The sequence below is a fragment of the Ascaphus truei genome, chromosome 13 (genome assembly GCF_040206685.1).
Source record: "Ascaphus truei isolate aAscTru1 chromosome 13, aAscTru1.hap1, whole genome shotgun sequence".
Classification (NCBI taxonomy): Eukaryota; Metazoa; Chordata; class Amphibia; order Anura; family Ascaphidae; genus Ascaphus; species Ascaphus truei.
In genome coordinates this window covers 46,475,727-46,492,822 of record NC_134495.1, presented here as the reverse complement: position 1 = coordinate 46,492,822, position 17,096 = coordinate 46,475,727, and the positions used below count along the sequence as shown (strand labels likewise).

Here is a 17,096-nt window from a genome sequence, read left to right as displayed (position 1 = left end):
CGTGAAGTCTTCTCTTTATGATAGTCTTGGAAAATGATATGCCTACGTCCTGGAGAGTGTTCTTCACTTGGATGAAGTGGGGGTTTTCTTTACTATAGAAAGGATCCTACGATCATCCACCACTGTTGTCTTCCGTGGACATCCAGGCCTTTTTGTGTTGTAGAGCTCACCAGTGCGTTCTTTTTTTCTCAGAATGTACCAAACTGTTGATTTGGCCACTCCTAATGTTCCTGCTATCTCTCTGATGGATTTTCGTTTTTTTTGCAGCCTAAGGATGCCCTGCTTTACTTGCATTGAGAGCTCCTTTGACCGCATGTTGTGGGTTCACAGCAACAGCTTCCAAATGCGAATGCCACACCTGGAATCAACTCCAGACCTTTTACCTTCTTAATTGATGATGAAAAAACAAAGGAATAGCTCACACCTGTCCAATTACTTTTGGTCCCTTGAAAAAGAGGGGGCTACATATTAAAGAGATGTAATTCCTAAACCCTTTCTCCAATTTGGATGTGAATACCCTCAAATTAAAGCTGATAGACTGCACTTTAAGCCCATATTCATTATTTAACTGTAACTTGAATTTATTTTGGTACACAGCCGAAATAACAAAACTTGTATCAGTGTCCAATTATTATATATATACACACACACACACACACACACACACACACAATATTCAATACAATACTCCTCAAGTATTAGGCTGATCGGTACGGTCACCACAATTGTTTATTATTAGATTTATTAATATGTGCAATAATAGTGAATAAGGAGGCGCTAACATCCTTAAGTGCTTACTGATGCAATTAAGCTGTGATAAAGAATATAAACAAGTGCAAAATCATGTGATAAAAACAATATAAAGGTGTTACCCCCCTGCTTCTACCCTCCGGTGGGGTTGTCTTCACTCTTCCCCAGAAATGTAGATAGTTTTCTCACGATCCAGGGGGAGCATGCCCATAGTCACCTCTGCCTGAAAACTACTCCCCTGATACCCGTTGACCAAAAGGGAAGGAGGGGTAGATGCAGGAGAGGAGAAGAAAATCTGGATTAATGGCTTGAGTAGGCAGACATAGAATACACGAGAAATCTTCATTTTGGAGTGCAGTTCTAGTTCGAAAGAGACAGGATAAATTTAATCCTTGATCCTGTATGAGCCAATAAATTTGGATGAAGGCATTTTGAGGTTGGCGAGTTGGGGATGGTCTCCTGTGCTCATCGGCATACGACTTCTGCATAAGTGCAGCTTTGTGGAGGTTGGACTGAATCGCCTTCCAGAGTTCGGAGCAGTTCTGAATCTTCAGATTCACAGGTGAAACCCCTGAATAAGTGGTGAAATTAGGCAGAGGCGCGGGATGACACCCAAGGGCAGAAAAGAAAGGTAACTGTTAGGATGGTTCATGAGAGAATTACGGGCGAACTCAACCCAGTCGTCTTGTAAATCAGACACCAAGAACCTGAGGTATTGTTCTAGGGACTAGTTGGTTCGTTTTGTGAGCCATTGTTCTGGCGATGATAGGCTAAGAAGAGATGTAAGGAAATACCCAGGTGTAGACAAAACACTCTCCACATTTTTTAAAACAAAAATTGAGCTACCCTATCCGAGACAATGCCTGTCGGAACTCCATGAAGCCTGAAGATCTTCTTGATGAAAATATCAGAAAGCTCCGCTGTGGAAGATGATTTCCTTACAGGAATAAAATGGGCCTGTTTAGAGAAGAGGTCCACTACAACCAGGATAGTTGTCATACTTCTGGATGGCGTAGTTTATGTCAATGGCCAGATGAGTCCATAAATGGTCAGGAGCGGTCAACATTTGTAGTAACCCATATGGCAATACGCGGGGTACCTTGGTCTGAGAGCAGACGTACAGGGTGCCACCAACTTCTTAACATTATGGCGGATCTCTGGCCACCAGAATAAACGGAGAAGAAAGTCTGAGGTCTTCCTTTCGTACGAATGTCCCGTAAACATAGAGCTTTTCCCCCAACGTAGCACTTCATGAAAGCGTGGGGGAACAAGGAGCTTAGAGGGTACAGGAAGACCTGCAGGGTTTTCTGGCTGAGAAGACCCAATGTCAGCAGCATCCACTTCGAGAACAAAAGACTTGGAAGGACCTGGGTGAACCAAAATGGTGTCTGTGGAGAAGATTGTTTTGAGTGTTTGAAAGGCAGTGAGGGCCTCTGGCGACCATTGAGAAGGACTTGCCACATACATGAGGGCCGTTATGGGAGCCGTAATCTGAGAGAAATTCCGGATGAACAGGCGAATTCATGAAGCCCAACAATCTTTGGATGTGTTTAAGGACAGTGGGACTAGGCCAGTCAAGGATAGCAGAGACCTTTGCTGGATCCATTTCAAAGCCGTCAGACTAAATAATGTATCCTAGAAGGGAAATCTTCCGCTGCTCGAAGAGATGGTATTGTATGGATCGGGCGCAGTCTCCGCCCCCGTCAAGCTCCAGTCGCTTGATTGGCTCCATCCTGATTCCTGTCTGTTGTGCAGCCCTGCGCCTGATTGGACGACCCTGCTATTTAGGCTCAGCTCTTCTACCAGGAAGTTGGCTGAGCATAATCACTTGGGCTGTTGTTCTGGTCGCAAGCACTGTCTCGCCATGCACCTTCTTCTGTCTGACTTCTCCTACCCTCGATCCAGCTAGTGACCCCTACGATCCGCACCTCTCCTACCCCGACCGGACTACCCACGACTACGAAACTCGCAATCCGGAAGCTGGTTCGCAGCTCAAGGTCGGTATATTCCATCTCCACCTAAGCCTCGCCGTACCATCCTGTTTGTGGTGAACACCCATTACAGTATACAAACAAAAACAGAAAGGCCCAGCGCATCATACAACCCATTACAGTATGCTCAGTCAGCCCTGCAAACATGGACTCTGTTGAAGTGGGTCGAGTCCTCACCCTGCATGCCAACCTGTTCCAGAAACTGGAGTCATACTTGGATCAGAATGAGACGGATGGATCTGCTCCAGACCATCGTACAATCAGCACCGGACCAGGTACCGCATTCAGCGGCATCCCCTGCCCCCACCACAGCGGTATTAATGGAACCAGTTGCCGCCCATTGCTCCTTAGAACCATGACTTCCCACTCCTAATCGCTATGGCGGGGATCCACTTGACTGTCGAGGTTTTCTGAAATCAGTGTTCTATCCAATTTGAACTATAACCCTCCCGTTTTATCTCACAGTGTTCCCGTGTGGCGTATATTATGTCCCACCTGATTGATGACGCTTTGGCCTCGGCGATTTGGGAGCATAGACCAGATCTCACTAATAATAATAATAATATTTACTCATGAGCTCCGGCGGATCTTCGACACACCGGCACGCAAGGTGACTGCTTCCTTGTCCCTTCTGCACATCTCCAAGGTGCTCGTTCAGTTGCATGCTACGCGATCGAGTTCCAGACTCTCGCCGCCGAGAACAAAGAAGTACTTGTCGCAGTCTTCTGGCAGGGACTCTGAGAACCTCAAGGACAAGCTTTCTGGGCTATAACGGCCGTCCGAGTTGGAGGATCTTATTGCTCTCTGCATCCGCATGGATCAACGTCTACAGAAATGGAGAAAGAGAGCACAGCACAGAGGCGGCGTTCGATCTTTGCAACCTCATTCTGTACCTTCCGTTCCTGACAACTTCCCAGAGCCTGAGGAACCGATGCAACTTGGAGGATGCAAGCTATCGGCCAGCCAGGGGAATCCTTTGTGATCAAGACACGGGCCTTCCTGGACTCCGGGTCAGATGGCAACTTTTTTGACCAGGCTTTCATCTCCCTGGAGACGGCACAGATAAAGTTAGACGGGTAAGGATCATACGAAAGAAATCCGATTTGCCTGGGGACCTGCTCGGTACCGTCCTAAACTCTTTCAGGGATTATCCTACCATCTGAGGAGAGTTTGTCCAACCTTCACACGAACTATGCCGCCTTCTGGGATGTGTTTGACAAGGCCCAGTCCGAGGAGCTTCCACGGCACAGGCCCTTTGACTGTTCCATCAACCTACTACCCGGGTCTGTTCCCCCCAGGGGTTCCTCCTATCAGCTGTCCTTTCCGGAGACCTGTGCCATGAAGTACATTCAGGAGAACCTTCAGGAGGTACTTCATCTGGAAGTCGTCTTCTCCTGCTAGGGCCGGTTTCTTCTTCGTAAAAAAAAAAGGGATCGGTCACGACGGCCGTATACCGATTACTGGAACTTAAACAAAATCACGGTAAAAAACAAAACGGTACCCTTTACCCCTTATCTTCGAACTTACAAGGAGCGTCCATTTTTACCAAACTGGATTTACGAGGAGCTTATAACTGAGTCCGTATTCTCCAGAGCAATGAGTGGAAAACGGCATTCAATACTTGTGATGGACACTACAAGTAGCTGGTCATGCCGTTTCGAGCGGTTTAACGCTCCGGCAGCAGTCCAGAACTTCGTTAATGAAATCGTCCAGGATCTTCTTGACAAATACGTTATCGTGTATCTGCATGACATCTTGATTTTTGACAAATCATTGCAGGGACATCTAGGTCACGTTAAGTCCTAAGACGCCTATGGGAGAACCATCTATTCGCGAAACTAGAAAAAATGCCAGTTCCACCAGTCCAGCACTTCTTTCCTGGGGTACCTAATTTCGGCTACTGGTTTGGCTATGGACCCAGCTAAAGTCAAGGCTTTCCTATAGTGGCCACTTCCCATTGGCCTGAAGGCCATTCAGCATTTCCTGGGTTTTGCGAATTACTACCGTCGGTTCATAAAGAACTTTTCTTCAGTCCTGGCTCCGACGACAGCTTTGACCCGCAAAGTTGCGGATTCTCCGCAATGGTCAGTTGAGGCTTTAATGTCCTTCGATAGACTTAAGAAGGCATTCAAATTGGCTCCAGTCCTGGTGCACCCAGATCCCGCTCTACCCATCACCCTGTAGGTGGATGTGTCACATGTTGGGGTAGGGGCTGTGCTTTCCCAACGGAAGGCCGAGAAGGCTAAATTACATCCGTGTGTGTTTTTTTCAAAAAGATTCTCTCCGGCGGAGCGCAATTACAACCGGGAGCTTTTGGGAATTAAAATGGCTCTGCAAGAGTGGAGACAGAGGGTCTCGACATTCCTGAGGGCAACCTCTTTGTACACACGCCTGTCACGGGAGACCAGGATTTTTAACACAGTTATACCGGGATTATTTACTAGGCAAAAAAATTAAAATGAGGTTTATTCAGAGGAAACAAACACTTCCTATGGGCCTGGGGGCGAAAACTAGCCTCAAATAGGTGTCGGGCGCCTGCTTCGGAAAGTTTACCCTGACCGCGATATCCACCCGGGCTTCCTGGTCCTCTTTTTGGATAAAAACCTTAGCCGCGACCGCTACATTCTAAAATAAGAACTTGGACTTGGCGCTTGACTTAGTCTCTGCAGGAAAGGTTTTCTTAGCTCCAAAAATGAAGCTGGTTACTCTGCTATTCGTAACGGAGCAACTTTGAAATGCCCGCCCGCGTGTCATCGACTCAAGCCCCCGGATCGTTTGATTCTCTGACTGGTGCATCCCCTTACATACACTCTGCTGAGCTATCTTCAGCATGGAAAAAAGGAGGAGCGACCAATCAAAGCGTGGGAATTCCCTCCCACTAGCCAATAGGAACAGGGGCTCGTCCTTTGGCTGACGTCAGAGGAGGGGTCGAGCCAAGTCGTCTCGGGATGCCGGGTGGACGGGACATACGGATTGACCAATGGGAAACGCGTCTACGGTCTGCGGCTTCCCCCAGTCAACCCATTGCCTGCTGCTGTACAGGCTCAACTGAGTTTGGCAGACCAGAGTGTCCTCCCAGCAGGGGTCTCCGTTCTCCAGACCCAGTACTCTGCCCTGCCCCGGCCACTTAGCACCCCAACACCTCTCAACATCCCATTTCCTCTTTGAGCTACAATGTCTATCCAGACATCCCGGCACCTATGTGGATGCCCGGGTTGACTGAATAGACATTTATAGAAAATGCCCCAAACATAATAAAATATAGTTTAATACATAATATTACTTGGGGAGAACCATACCTTTGATGGAAAGGGATCTCGATATCAGGGCTTGAAAACCAGGAGTCTGGGGGACATTGGCTAGGCCCGGTGTAATTCAACCCACGTACCGGCAAATCATGCCTGCACGCCGGGGAGAATTAGGGGACTACCGGTAACTCTGGCTCCCGAACTCCTTCAAACAAATTAAGTATTTCTACCAAAATATCCCATCCAAGACTTACACTCCTGAAGTTTCAGGACAAGGGGGGGCATGTAAATAGGAAAAGCAGGGGACATTTTAACTTTACATTACATGGTCCTTCGCTTATGGTGCTGTTTAGCTACAGGGAACCACAGTTTTCAGGGGTAACCAGTCGGACTTAACCTTTAATATGCAGGCTGGCTACCCCTTACCGTCACAACGCCTTTTCGACGTAAGGTCCTGGAATGGGGTCATAGCTCCAAGAGCGCCGGGCATTCTGGGGAAGAGGACTGCAAATTTTTGGAGCGGTCATTTTGGTGGCCTGGAATCTGGAAAGATGTGCGGATTTTCAAGGCCGCTTGTCCTGTCTGCACCACGATGCCTAATGAGTCATCCTATGGGCCAGTTACAGCCTCTTCTGATTCCGGAGTGTCCGTGGACCCACATATCGATGTATTTCATTGTGAAGCTACCCTTATCCAGGGGCATGACCACGATCCTAGTGGTGGTGGACCGATTTTCAAAACAGGCTCACTTCATCCCTTTGAGGGGCCTGCCCAACGCTTTCACCTTGTCCGAGGTCTTCATCCGGGAGATCTAACGATTTCATGGGGCACCACAGGTCATCGTTTCAAATCAGGGGTCACAATTCATCTCCAAGTTCTTGCGGGCCTTTTGTCTGCAACTTGGGAGTTTCGCTGCACTTCTCGTCCGCCTATCACTCCCAGTCGAATGGACAGACGGAGCAGTTGAACCAGTCCCTCTAACAATTCATCTGCTGTTTTATGTCCGACTCAGGACGAATGGACAGATATATTGTTCTCCAATAATAACCTATGGAGCGAGTCGTCGCAGGAATCGCAGTTTTTTTCAAATTTGGGTTTCATTCTGTCATGAGAGAGGGGATTTGGCCCGGGATTAAAGGGGTTACACCCCATTTGGCCACCCCCTACTCTCACCTGGGAAGCAAGGGGTTAACTGGACTGAGGTCCAGTAATGTTTTTACTTGGCTTCAGTATCCAAATGTTTATTCCCCTGTATAAATGTAATGTCTCATCCTGGTGTTTGCACTCACACATACACTAGGGTTGATGCGGGAGGGAAGGGGTTAATGTTAATTTAGTGATTATATTCCTTTGTTCCCTTTTCCCGCCTTTTCCGGCTCCATTTTGCAGCCTTCCATAGGTCGCCATTGAGACTCCATGCGTTCTAATGGCAGAAGTAGCGGTTTTGGACCTGTTTTCCAGCGACGACCAGCAGGTGGCGTCCGAGAGGAGGAGCGGCGGTTTCCCATTTTAAGTCAATGGGCTCATTGACTTCAATGAAGATTCCTCAACGCCGGCCTCGAGGAACAGGTTGGCAGTCATCCAAACCGCAGACCGCAAAAGCGGATACAATGTCTTTGAAAAGAGTTTAATCACTTCGGTCAAGTTCAAAGACAATTGGCATGGGGATCTTAGGTTCTAGGGCCCCTGGGAATAAAGTTATTTTTGCCCCTAGCTCCTAGGAACCCCCACACACGATCCACACCGGGTCCAGGAATGAGAGACCCCCGTAAGGGGTGGAGTGGAGAAGGAGGGTCGTGCCATTGACTTCAATGGCGGAGCGGAGGTCCCATTGAATCTAAAGGCGGCGTGCGCCATGCATTGTCTATGGCGGCGCCGGCCATCGATTCCAGTGGGGAAAAGCCGTGTGACGTAAAAACGAATAAGTGTGAAATGCTGAAAAATGTAAGTCCATATCTACGGTTCTGAAATGACCAGAGGGATGGGATTTGGGTGGCATGTAGCCAAGGTTCCGGCTTTAATGCATGGCCATTCCCAGGCCCCTCCGATCAACCAGACGGAGTGTGGGCGAAGGTAAAGATTTGTGGGTTTTCCCATAGACTTCAATGGCGGCGGTTACCCCATTGAAAGCCTATGGCGGGGAACCCCATTGACGGCAACGGCGGAGCCCCCCATTCAACGCTATGGCGGCGGACCCCGTTGATTTCAATTAAAATTAAAGGGACGAATCCTGTATTTTAAAAATGTGTTAAAGTGCATTTCTGTATCTCCGGTTCTGGAGGTCGTAGAGTTGAAATTTGGCCAATATGTAGGGTCACTGTAGGCATTAAAAACTGGCAGATTTCGACCCACTGGACCCACCAGAACGGAACTTATTAATATGTGAAGATATTAAAGTGTATATGGTATTTTGGATCTGCTCTGAAAATGCAGACTCCATCTGCTATGCTAATAGGGCAGGAAGGGCATCCTGAAGATTTAGCATAGCCCTGTGACCAGAAGTTAACTGTCCTGATTGTTTATACTAGAGTCAGGAACAAAGGAACTGAGTGTTTTTAAGTGTCGTACTTCACACTTACAAGGGAAGGCAAAATCTACTTCAAAGAGATTTTCCTAGCCAGCTCGGTGCCTAGGGTTAAGAGTAAAGACCTGAAATGGTATATAAATCAGATTCACCCCTTACTCAATTGTCTTCATGCATGGTCTTCATGTATTGTCGTGATGTCCACATCTGAACCTGAATTATGGAAGAAATGGCCCATCCTGTATTCTGATGGCTTTCTTGTCCTAACCTTTAAGTAAGTGCCTATATTTTGTCTGTTATTTGTATAATCTCGTGTGTTCACCTTTTTCAAGGAATAAATTATATTTTATCATATCTAAGCCTCGTTCAGTTCAACCCAGGTATATTTTTGGTGTATTATTATAGCCTGTCACAAAGTTACCGTCACACATTCCTCTGCACTTCCTTCGCCCCGGGGCTGTGTCTGGGGTCCCAGCCGTGGATAACCAAATTCAGCAGCTACAAAACCTATGGAGGATCCAGTAAAACCTTGAGCGAGAGGTGACCACAGAGAAGAGGGAAGCTGACTGGCATCATCATGCTGCCCTGGTATATTGTAACGATGCGCGGAACACGCCCCCTGCGGCGTGTTTCTTCCTTACCTGTTTACTTCTGATCGCCGCCCTCTAGCTGCGAGTCAAGATCTTGTGTCTTTAAGGATTCTGAAGCAAACGACGCCATCTTGCTTCCTGGCAAATCCTGCCCTCTTCCTCCTGACAGGAAGTAAGCCTCTCTTTGACTTTCTCATTGCTATTAGTCATTTGCTGCCTGCCCTGGTGCCTGCTAGTACTACCATCGCATGCTGTTCCTGCCTGGACCTCCTTGGGACCTTTACTCATCTCCTTTGGATTCTGGAACAGTCACTCATATACTACTGAGGTTAGTTTACTGTCGGGTAGTGTAAAACCTGCTTAGTAGGGTTCACCTTGACGTGGTAGCAGGCTTATAATTCCTTGGCCAACGGATTAGACTAAGAACTCTTATGTTATATTTAGTTTCGCTGCTGTTTCTGGCACCATGCCTTTAAGGAGGCTGGATGTCCTCCAAGAAGCCATTCCCTTGTGGATGTTACCTTGTACTCTGGACTCTACCTCCCCGGCTCCTTCCATGTTCATGTTCCTAGTTCCTGGTTCCCGTTCCAGACTCCTGTGCTGAAGCGTTGGTTTTCCCCCGCGTTGGAGCCTGAGAACACGCGCATCCCCGCTCTGCTGCCAGAGCATGCACACACATGCAGCTGGGTTAGTCGTGTCTCTGAGCTTGGCTCCGCACCTCCGGACGCGTCTCGCATTCTCATGCGCGTGGCGCGCTCACGTGCGCCGATCCCCAGCTGCGTGGCAACTTACTCCCTTTCGTCTCTCCTGCGGATTTCCCACCTCGCTATCGGGTCTCTTTCTTTCTCTGCACTTATGTGTAGGAGCACAAGCGTGACATATATAACCCCGGAGACAAGGTCTGGCTGTTGACTAAAAATATCAGGTTGAAAGTACCTACAGTGAAGCTGTCTCCATTGGCCAAGTGCCCATGCCAAGGCCTCATATGATGCATGCCATTATTGAGCGATGGGTGGCCAACATTGATGGTTGCAGCTCGAAATGTATGGCACACTGGTTTAGGAAACCTCTGTATGCAACTGGATTTCCTCCATAGCGCTGTGGAGCTGGGAAACATGGTTCACGGAGTATGAGAAACAGGGATATAGGGACCGTAAGCAAAGCCACAGGAGGCGGTAAAAGGAGCAGGAACCGTCGTAGAGCGTCAAGGAGGGTTGAAATGGCTTGCAACAATGTGGCGATCGTAGCCTATTGCTGGTCCTAATGAGACAAACCCTTCCCGTGATCTTGTAATAAACCGCCTTTAAGCTGACATGCCCTTCTCTACCTCAGCGGGGTCCATGGCCCGAGCAAAATGTGACAGTGCTCATCTCGGACCAAGAAGCCAACCAACAGGGCTGAGGCAGAATGGTAGAAATGGATGAGCCCCGATAAGATGCAGCAAATCAGGGTTACAAGCCAAGGTAAGAGCATTGTGCAGAAATCATAGCCGGGTTCACGGTTCAAGATCAGGGCAGGCAGAAAGCAAAGGGAGAATCTGAATCCAGGCAAAGGGTCAGGGCAAGGCGAAGTCAAGGCGATCCAAGGTCTAAATATTAATCATGAAAGAACAAAAGCAAACTCCAAGGGAACAGACACCTTGCTAAGGCACTGGCTGGTTGCAAATGGTTGCTATATAAAGGGCCTAGGACAGGTATAGCCAATGACCAATCTCCATCTTAGTTCTGCGCAAATGAGGCTAGTTCCTGTTTCTGGACATCTTGCTAGAGGCAAAAGGAAAATAATCTCCAGATCTCAGCCAACTTGGTTGAGGCAATGAAAACGGATCTAGAATTATACGGCTGCGCCTGTGCCAAAGGGGAACGGACACAAAGGTGGGTTCCTGGACACTCTCCTCTCACCCAGCACCGTCCTCTCACCACAAAGAACTTGAACGACGGTATGGCGACTTTCTCAGGGACTAGCATGGGTTCATGCAGCAGGATGGCCTTCCCCAGCCCCATTACACCCACCTTCTCATCATCTTCGTCATCCGTCATCTTGATGTCAAGGTCTTCCGCGTAGTTCTTACGAGTCACCAGACGGTTCGAGCGTCTCTTCTGTAAGACAAGATGGACAATCTAGACCAACAGCCACTCAATGTTTAACATCACCAACACAAGCCGTGCTCTCCCCACAACACACACACACGTGCCTGACGCTCACTGTACCATGTCTCTGTCAACTTAAGTGTCTCTTCTTCCTGTCTGCTCAACATACGTGTACCTCTCACTGCATCTATCTGAGGGACCATCAGGCCTGAAATGTTATGTGACTTCATGTGCTCTCTTATAATGTGAGTAGACACATTTTCTGGAAATGGAAGACAATAGATCGTTCATATAATAATGTTGGGAACTGAGGAAATGCCTTTGAATGGGTTAAGGAACTATGGATAATTATTCTACAGACGGCTCACACAGGTTAACAAGGCGGGACTAAGGCGCTAACTCTGTGAAGGGTGAGTGGGGAGAGAAGATGTGTAGCAATGTAAAAATACAATATTACTGTAGCGGTTAGAGACTAGCGAAGGCTAGTAATTCCACAAGAAAAAATGAGCCTGACGAAGCCGCGGTAGATGGCGAAGCACGTTGCTCGAAACTGTCCTAGTTTGTCCCAAGGCGGCTTCCGTAGCTACCCGGGAACACTCGTTATTCCATCTGAGCAGTCTCTCTCCACCAGACGCAGTAGTAGGGACTTTACACTGCGAGAGTGGATCCGGATTCCTGTGGTTGCTGATACGGACTTTCATATATGTAAGTGTGAATGTGCTTTTATTATGAATAAATGTTATATTGCGAATCTGAACAAACGCCCCATATATCCCATTCAAATTCGGCGGAGATACGTGGAAGTGACGCCATCCAGCCATTTGGCTATTAGAACAGTATGAATCATGGAGAACGCCCATAGAAGCTCATCAAACTGAAATAGGAGGCTGTCTCTGAAAGAACTTTTTATGTGCCTGTACTTACACATGGCCGTGTAAGTGTGAGGATTCGCCATCCTGGCAGTCGCAAACCGTCTCCTCACCCCAACAAGCCTTCCGTGACGGACACTCAGGATAAGCAGTCTCGTGGTCTCAGTACGCGCGCGGAACTTGCGCGGCCCGATTCCCCGTCCGCGGATTCTGACCCCGCCCCCCACACTGACGCACAACGGGTGTGTTCGGTCAGCCTCCCTGGTGACATGCGATATAAGCCCCGCCCCTGCTCTGGTGATGGACAGCATTGGCGTGGAAGTGACGCTCGCTCTCGGCTCCGCCCCCGGACCTCCGTGACGCACGTGGATCAGCGCGCAATGGGTCTTGTCCCCTCTTGCTCTAAAGACACTCAGTATCGGCGTGAGTGACAAGTGCTCCAAGCTCCGCCCCCTGACCTCTGTGACGCGCGTGGGTCGGCGCGCTAGCAGTTCCGCTCCCATCCCTGATTAGGCTGTGTCATAGGGCACACCTGTGTGCACGAGCAGCCTATCGGTGTTTACTTCCTGGTTCCGCCCTGGCTGGCTATTGGAGACCCTGCCTTTATATGCCTTCAGTCTGCTTTCAATCCTTGCTGAGCATAGTCTAGTGCGACGCCGTGCCTTGCTGCAATCCAGTACCTGAGACCTTGCCTTGCCATTAACCTCTTGTTGCCTACCTAGCTTTTCTTTGGATTCCGCACCTCTCCTCTCCTGATCCGGCTTCGTACAACCATTCTCCTGTCTCCTGTCCTGACCTTGGCTAAGTACTCCAACGATCCGATACTCTCCTATCCTGAACCTGGCTACGTACCCCGTCTATCCGATATTCTCCAACCCTGAACTTGGCTACGCACTCCGACGATCCGCAAATCTCCACTGCAGACCTGGCAAGTACAAACACTATTCTCCAATCTATAACCCTGACCTGGCTTGAATGACTACTCTACATCCTAGGCGCGCCCGCGTGGCTGTGGGTCGGCGTTAACCAATTCCCTACCTCAGCACCGCGGTCGCGCTTCGTATGTGGTGAGCTACGCGTTACAGTATGCTCAACCACACAAACTATTAACCCCGCTGAGGTAGGAAGAGTCCAGCGCACATACACAAGCTACCCGACTACCTTAGAAGAAAAAATTGTGGGTAGCGAGCAAACCATGCTCTCCTCTCGTACCTGCTGTCCCTGATGTTCCCAGTACTCCAGGTTTGCCTCTCTCTCTCAAGAACCTCGTTTACCTACCCCCAACCGTTATGGGGGCGACCCTCATGAATGCCGGGGTTTTTTGAATCAATGCTTTATAGAATTTGAAATGAATCCTTCACACTTTACTGCACCCCCATGCCAAGGTGGCGTACATTTTTTCTCTCCTTGTAGATGACGCCCTTGCCTGGGCCTTTCCCATCTGGGAGCAAAAGATCCGACCTCACACAGGATATCGGAGCCTTGGCCCGGGAATTCCGGAAAGTGTTTGATACGCCCGGTCGTAAGGTATGTGCTTCCTCTGCACTATTTCATGTTTCCCAACGCAGTCGTTCAGTCGCCAAATACGCTCATGAGTTTAGAACTATAGCTGCAGAGACCGACTGGAACGATGTAGCTCTGGCCGTATCCTTTTGGCAAGGTTTATCGGAAGCCTTGAAGGACGAGTTGGCAGCCTACGATCGACCCACCGATTTGGAGGAGCTCATTGCCGTATGTATCAAGGTGGATAGACGTTCAGAGAAGGTTCACCATCGTACCATTCCATCCCGGATCAGTCCCGGTCAGGTGAGCCCAGCTGAGGTTTCTTCCCCGGATACATCCGTACCTATGCAATTAGGGGGTACTAGCCTTTCCAAATCGGAGAAACTACGACGCAAAAACGCTGGCCTATGTCTTTACTGTGGTGTTTCTGAACATTTTGACTATTTTTGTCCCAAAAGTCAGGAAACGCAAAGTTCCCATGAGACCTGGGGGAGTCTTTATTGGGAACGCTTTCTCTCGCCCCTATTTCTACTGACAACCCGTCCCCATTACACACTATGGGGAGGGCTTTCAAGTATCTACGCTTGCTTTTCTCGATTCAGGTGCCGGAGGGAACTTCATAGATCAAGCTTTCGCAGAACGCCATCTGGTTCCGACCAGGCACAGAAAGAAGCCTATCGCTCTTAAATCCATTGATGGAAGACCTCTGCAGCCGGCGTTCATCTCCTTGGAGACAGAGGTGCTCCAACTCAAGGTACAAGACACACACCTGGAAAAGATCCAATTCAATGTTATCCATACACCTTCCATCAGCGTGATCCTCGGGCTGCCCTGGCTACAGATTCACAACCCTCGGGTTGATTGGCTCAACATGGAGCCCATCCAATGGAGCGCCTTTTGCCATAAAAACTGCATTCTGGAAGCAAGCAGCATCGGGGGTACCACCGTGTCCGAGGAGAAGGTATAATTGCCAGACGAGTACGCTGAGTTTCGGGATGTCTTCGATAAGGTCAGATCGGAGATTCGTCCCCCTCACCGCCCATTCGATTGTCCCATCGATCTGCTTCCAGGCACTACACCTCCCAGAGGGAATTCCTATCCATTGTCTATGCCCGAGACCAAGGCAATGAGGGAGTATATTGCGGAGAACTTACAGAAGGGGTTTATACGCAAATCCACCTCTCCTGCGGGCACAGGGTTTTTCTTTGTGAAGAAGAAGGACGGGTCCTTACGCCCTTGCATAGACTAACGGTCCCTTAACAAAATCATCGTCAAATATCGCTATCCCTTTCCCCTCATTTCTGAACTGTTTGATAGATTAAAGGGGCTAGTATTTTTTCTAAGTTGGATTTACGAAGTGCCTATAATATTGTCAGGTTCCGTCAGGGTGATGAATGGAAGACGGCTTTCAACACCAGAGATGGACATTATGAGTACTTGGTCATGCCTTTTGGTCTGTGCAATGCCCCAGCCGTATTTCAGGATTTCGTAAATGAAGTTTTCAGGGACCTCCTCAACTCTTTTGTAATCGTTTATCTTGATGACATTTTGATTTTCTCTAAATCCAGACAGGAACTCATGTAAAACAGGTGCTCCTTCGCTTACGCCAGAACAAACTTTTTGCTAAACTGGAAAAATGTAATTTTCAAACATCCACAATTTTTCTGGGCAACATCATTTCTGATACATGGATCATGCCAAGGTCAAAGCCGTCCTAGATTGGCCACAACCTACCACCCTGAAAGCAATAAAACGCTTCCTTGGATTCTCAAACTATCACTGTAGGTTTATCCAAAAAATGTTCTTCTCTAGTGGCTCCACTTACGGAATTAACCAAGAAGGGAGCGGACCCTGCTTTTTGGTCCGCTGCTGCTCTCCAGTCTTTCGCTCGTCTCAAAAAAGCCTTTGTATCTGCCGCCATTCTCATTCATCCTGATCCCAAACTCCCATTTACATTTGAGGTCGACGCCTCAGATGTGGGCGTAGGCGCTGTTCTGTCCCAAACGAAGAATTCCCTGTCCAGGTTGCATCCTTGTGCATTTTTTTCGAAAAAAAATTCTCCGGCCCAATGCAACTACGATGTTAGGAACCGGGAACTCTTGGCTATGAAGCTGGCTCTCGAAGAATGGAGACATTTGCTTGAGGGCACTGAAGATTCGATAACCATCCTCACGGATCATAAGAACTTGCTTTACATTGAAGGCGCACGCGATCTGGCAGCTCGTCCAGCCATATGGTCACTGTTTTCTTCCAGGTTTAATTTCATAATTTCCTACCTTAACGGATCCAAGAATATTGAAGCTGAAGCTCTTTCTCAACAATTTTCCTTGGACGACAAGACTGAGGATCAACAAAAAACCATTTTACAGCCCAAATGTATTCTCGGCCACATCATTTGGAGCGCTCAAAGACATTGTCAGTCAACAAAGCCATATCCCCCCTAGCATCTCGCCTCCGCAGGATCACTTCTACACTTCACTCCTACACCGTAAGAAGGTCCTTGAATGAAGTCATTCGTCCAAATCTGTAGGCAACCCCGGCACCAAAAGGACCTTGGATCTCATCTCTCGCACCTTTTGGTGGCCAGGAATGCAAAAAGACATAAAAAAAATTGTAGCTCCGTGCCCTACGACTAAAACACCCAGGATACCTCCTGCAGGTCTCCTTCAACCACTACTTGTTCCGGATCGGCCATGGACACACTTGTCTATGGATTTAATTGTGGACTTGCCTAGTTCCAAGGGTATGGACACGATTCTTGTTGTAGTAGACTGTTTCTCGAAGCAGGCCCATTTCATATCCCTCAAGGGTCTGCCCAATTCTCCCAGATTAGCGGACATCTTCATCAGGGAGATCTTTCGTTACATTGAGTACCCTTGTTTGAAATGAATTGTTTCAGATAGAGAATCGCAATTCATTTCTCGCTTCTGGCGCTCGTTTTGTCTCCAGTAAGGTATCGCCCTCCATTTCTCGTCGGGATACTACCCACAGACCAATGGTCAAACGGAGAGGACCAACCAGTCCCTTGAACAGTATCTACGTTGTTTTACGTCAGATACCCAAGATGACTGGGCTGAACTCTTACCCTGGGCAGAATTCGCCCACAATAACGCACAAAGCAGTTCTACCCTGGAGTCTCCGTTCTTTGTAAATTACGGATTCAACCCTTCCACTCTTCCTCTTGTTTTACCTTCCTCAGGGGTCTCAGCGGCGGATGACAGGATAAAAACCTTACAAGACCTATGTAAAAAGATCCAGGTCAACATCAGGCAAGCAGTCAATAGGCAAAAGAATCAGGCAGATCGTCACCGCAGACCTGCTCTGGACCTTAAACCTGGTGACAAGGTCTGGTTGTCATCCAGGAACATCAGGCTGAAGGTACCCTCTATGAAGTTCGCACCTAGATTTCTTGGACCCTTTGTATTTCCGAAAGGATCAATCCGGTGGCATACCGTCTCGCTCTCCCTCATTCCATGAAAATCCCCTCTGTATTTCATGTTTCTCTTCTCAAACCGGTGGTCCAGAATGCCT

General features: G+C 48.4%; 1 protein-coding gene across 5 annotated transcripts in view; it reads right to left on the bottom strand.

The window, feature by feature from the left end:
- LOC142465158 (uncharacterized) overlaps window positions 1-17,096 on the bottom strand; it is a 62,768-nt gene that overhangs the window by 14,370 nt on the left and 31,302 nt on the right. For 4 of the 5 annotated variants that reach the window (XM_075569112.1, XM_075569117.1, XM_075569114.1 and 1 more), the window contains one exon: window positions 11,116-11,202. The exons of the other annotated variant lie outside the window; for it this stretch is intronic. In XM_075569112.1, the coding sequence (XP_075425227.1) occupies window positions 11,116-11,202 (87 nt within the window). The remainder of the gene's footprint in view (window positions 1-11,115; window positions 11,203-17,096) is intronic. 5 annotated transcript variants of the gene reach the window in all.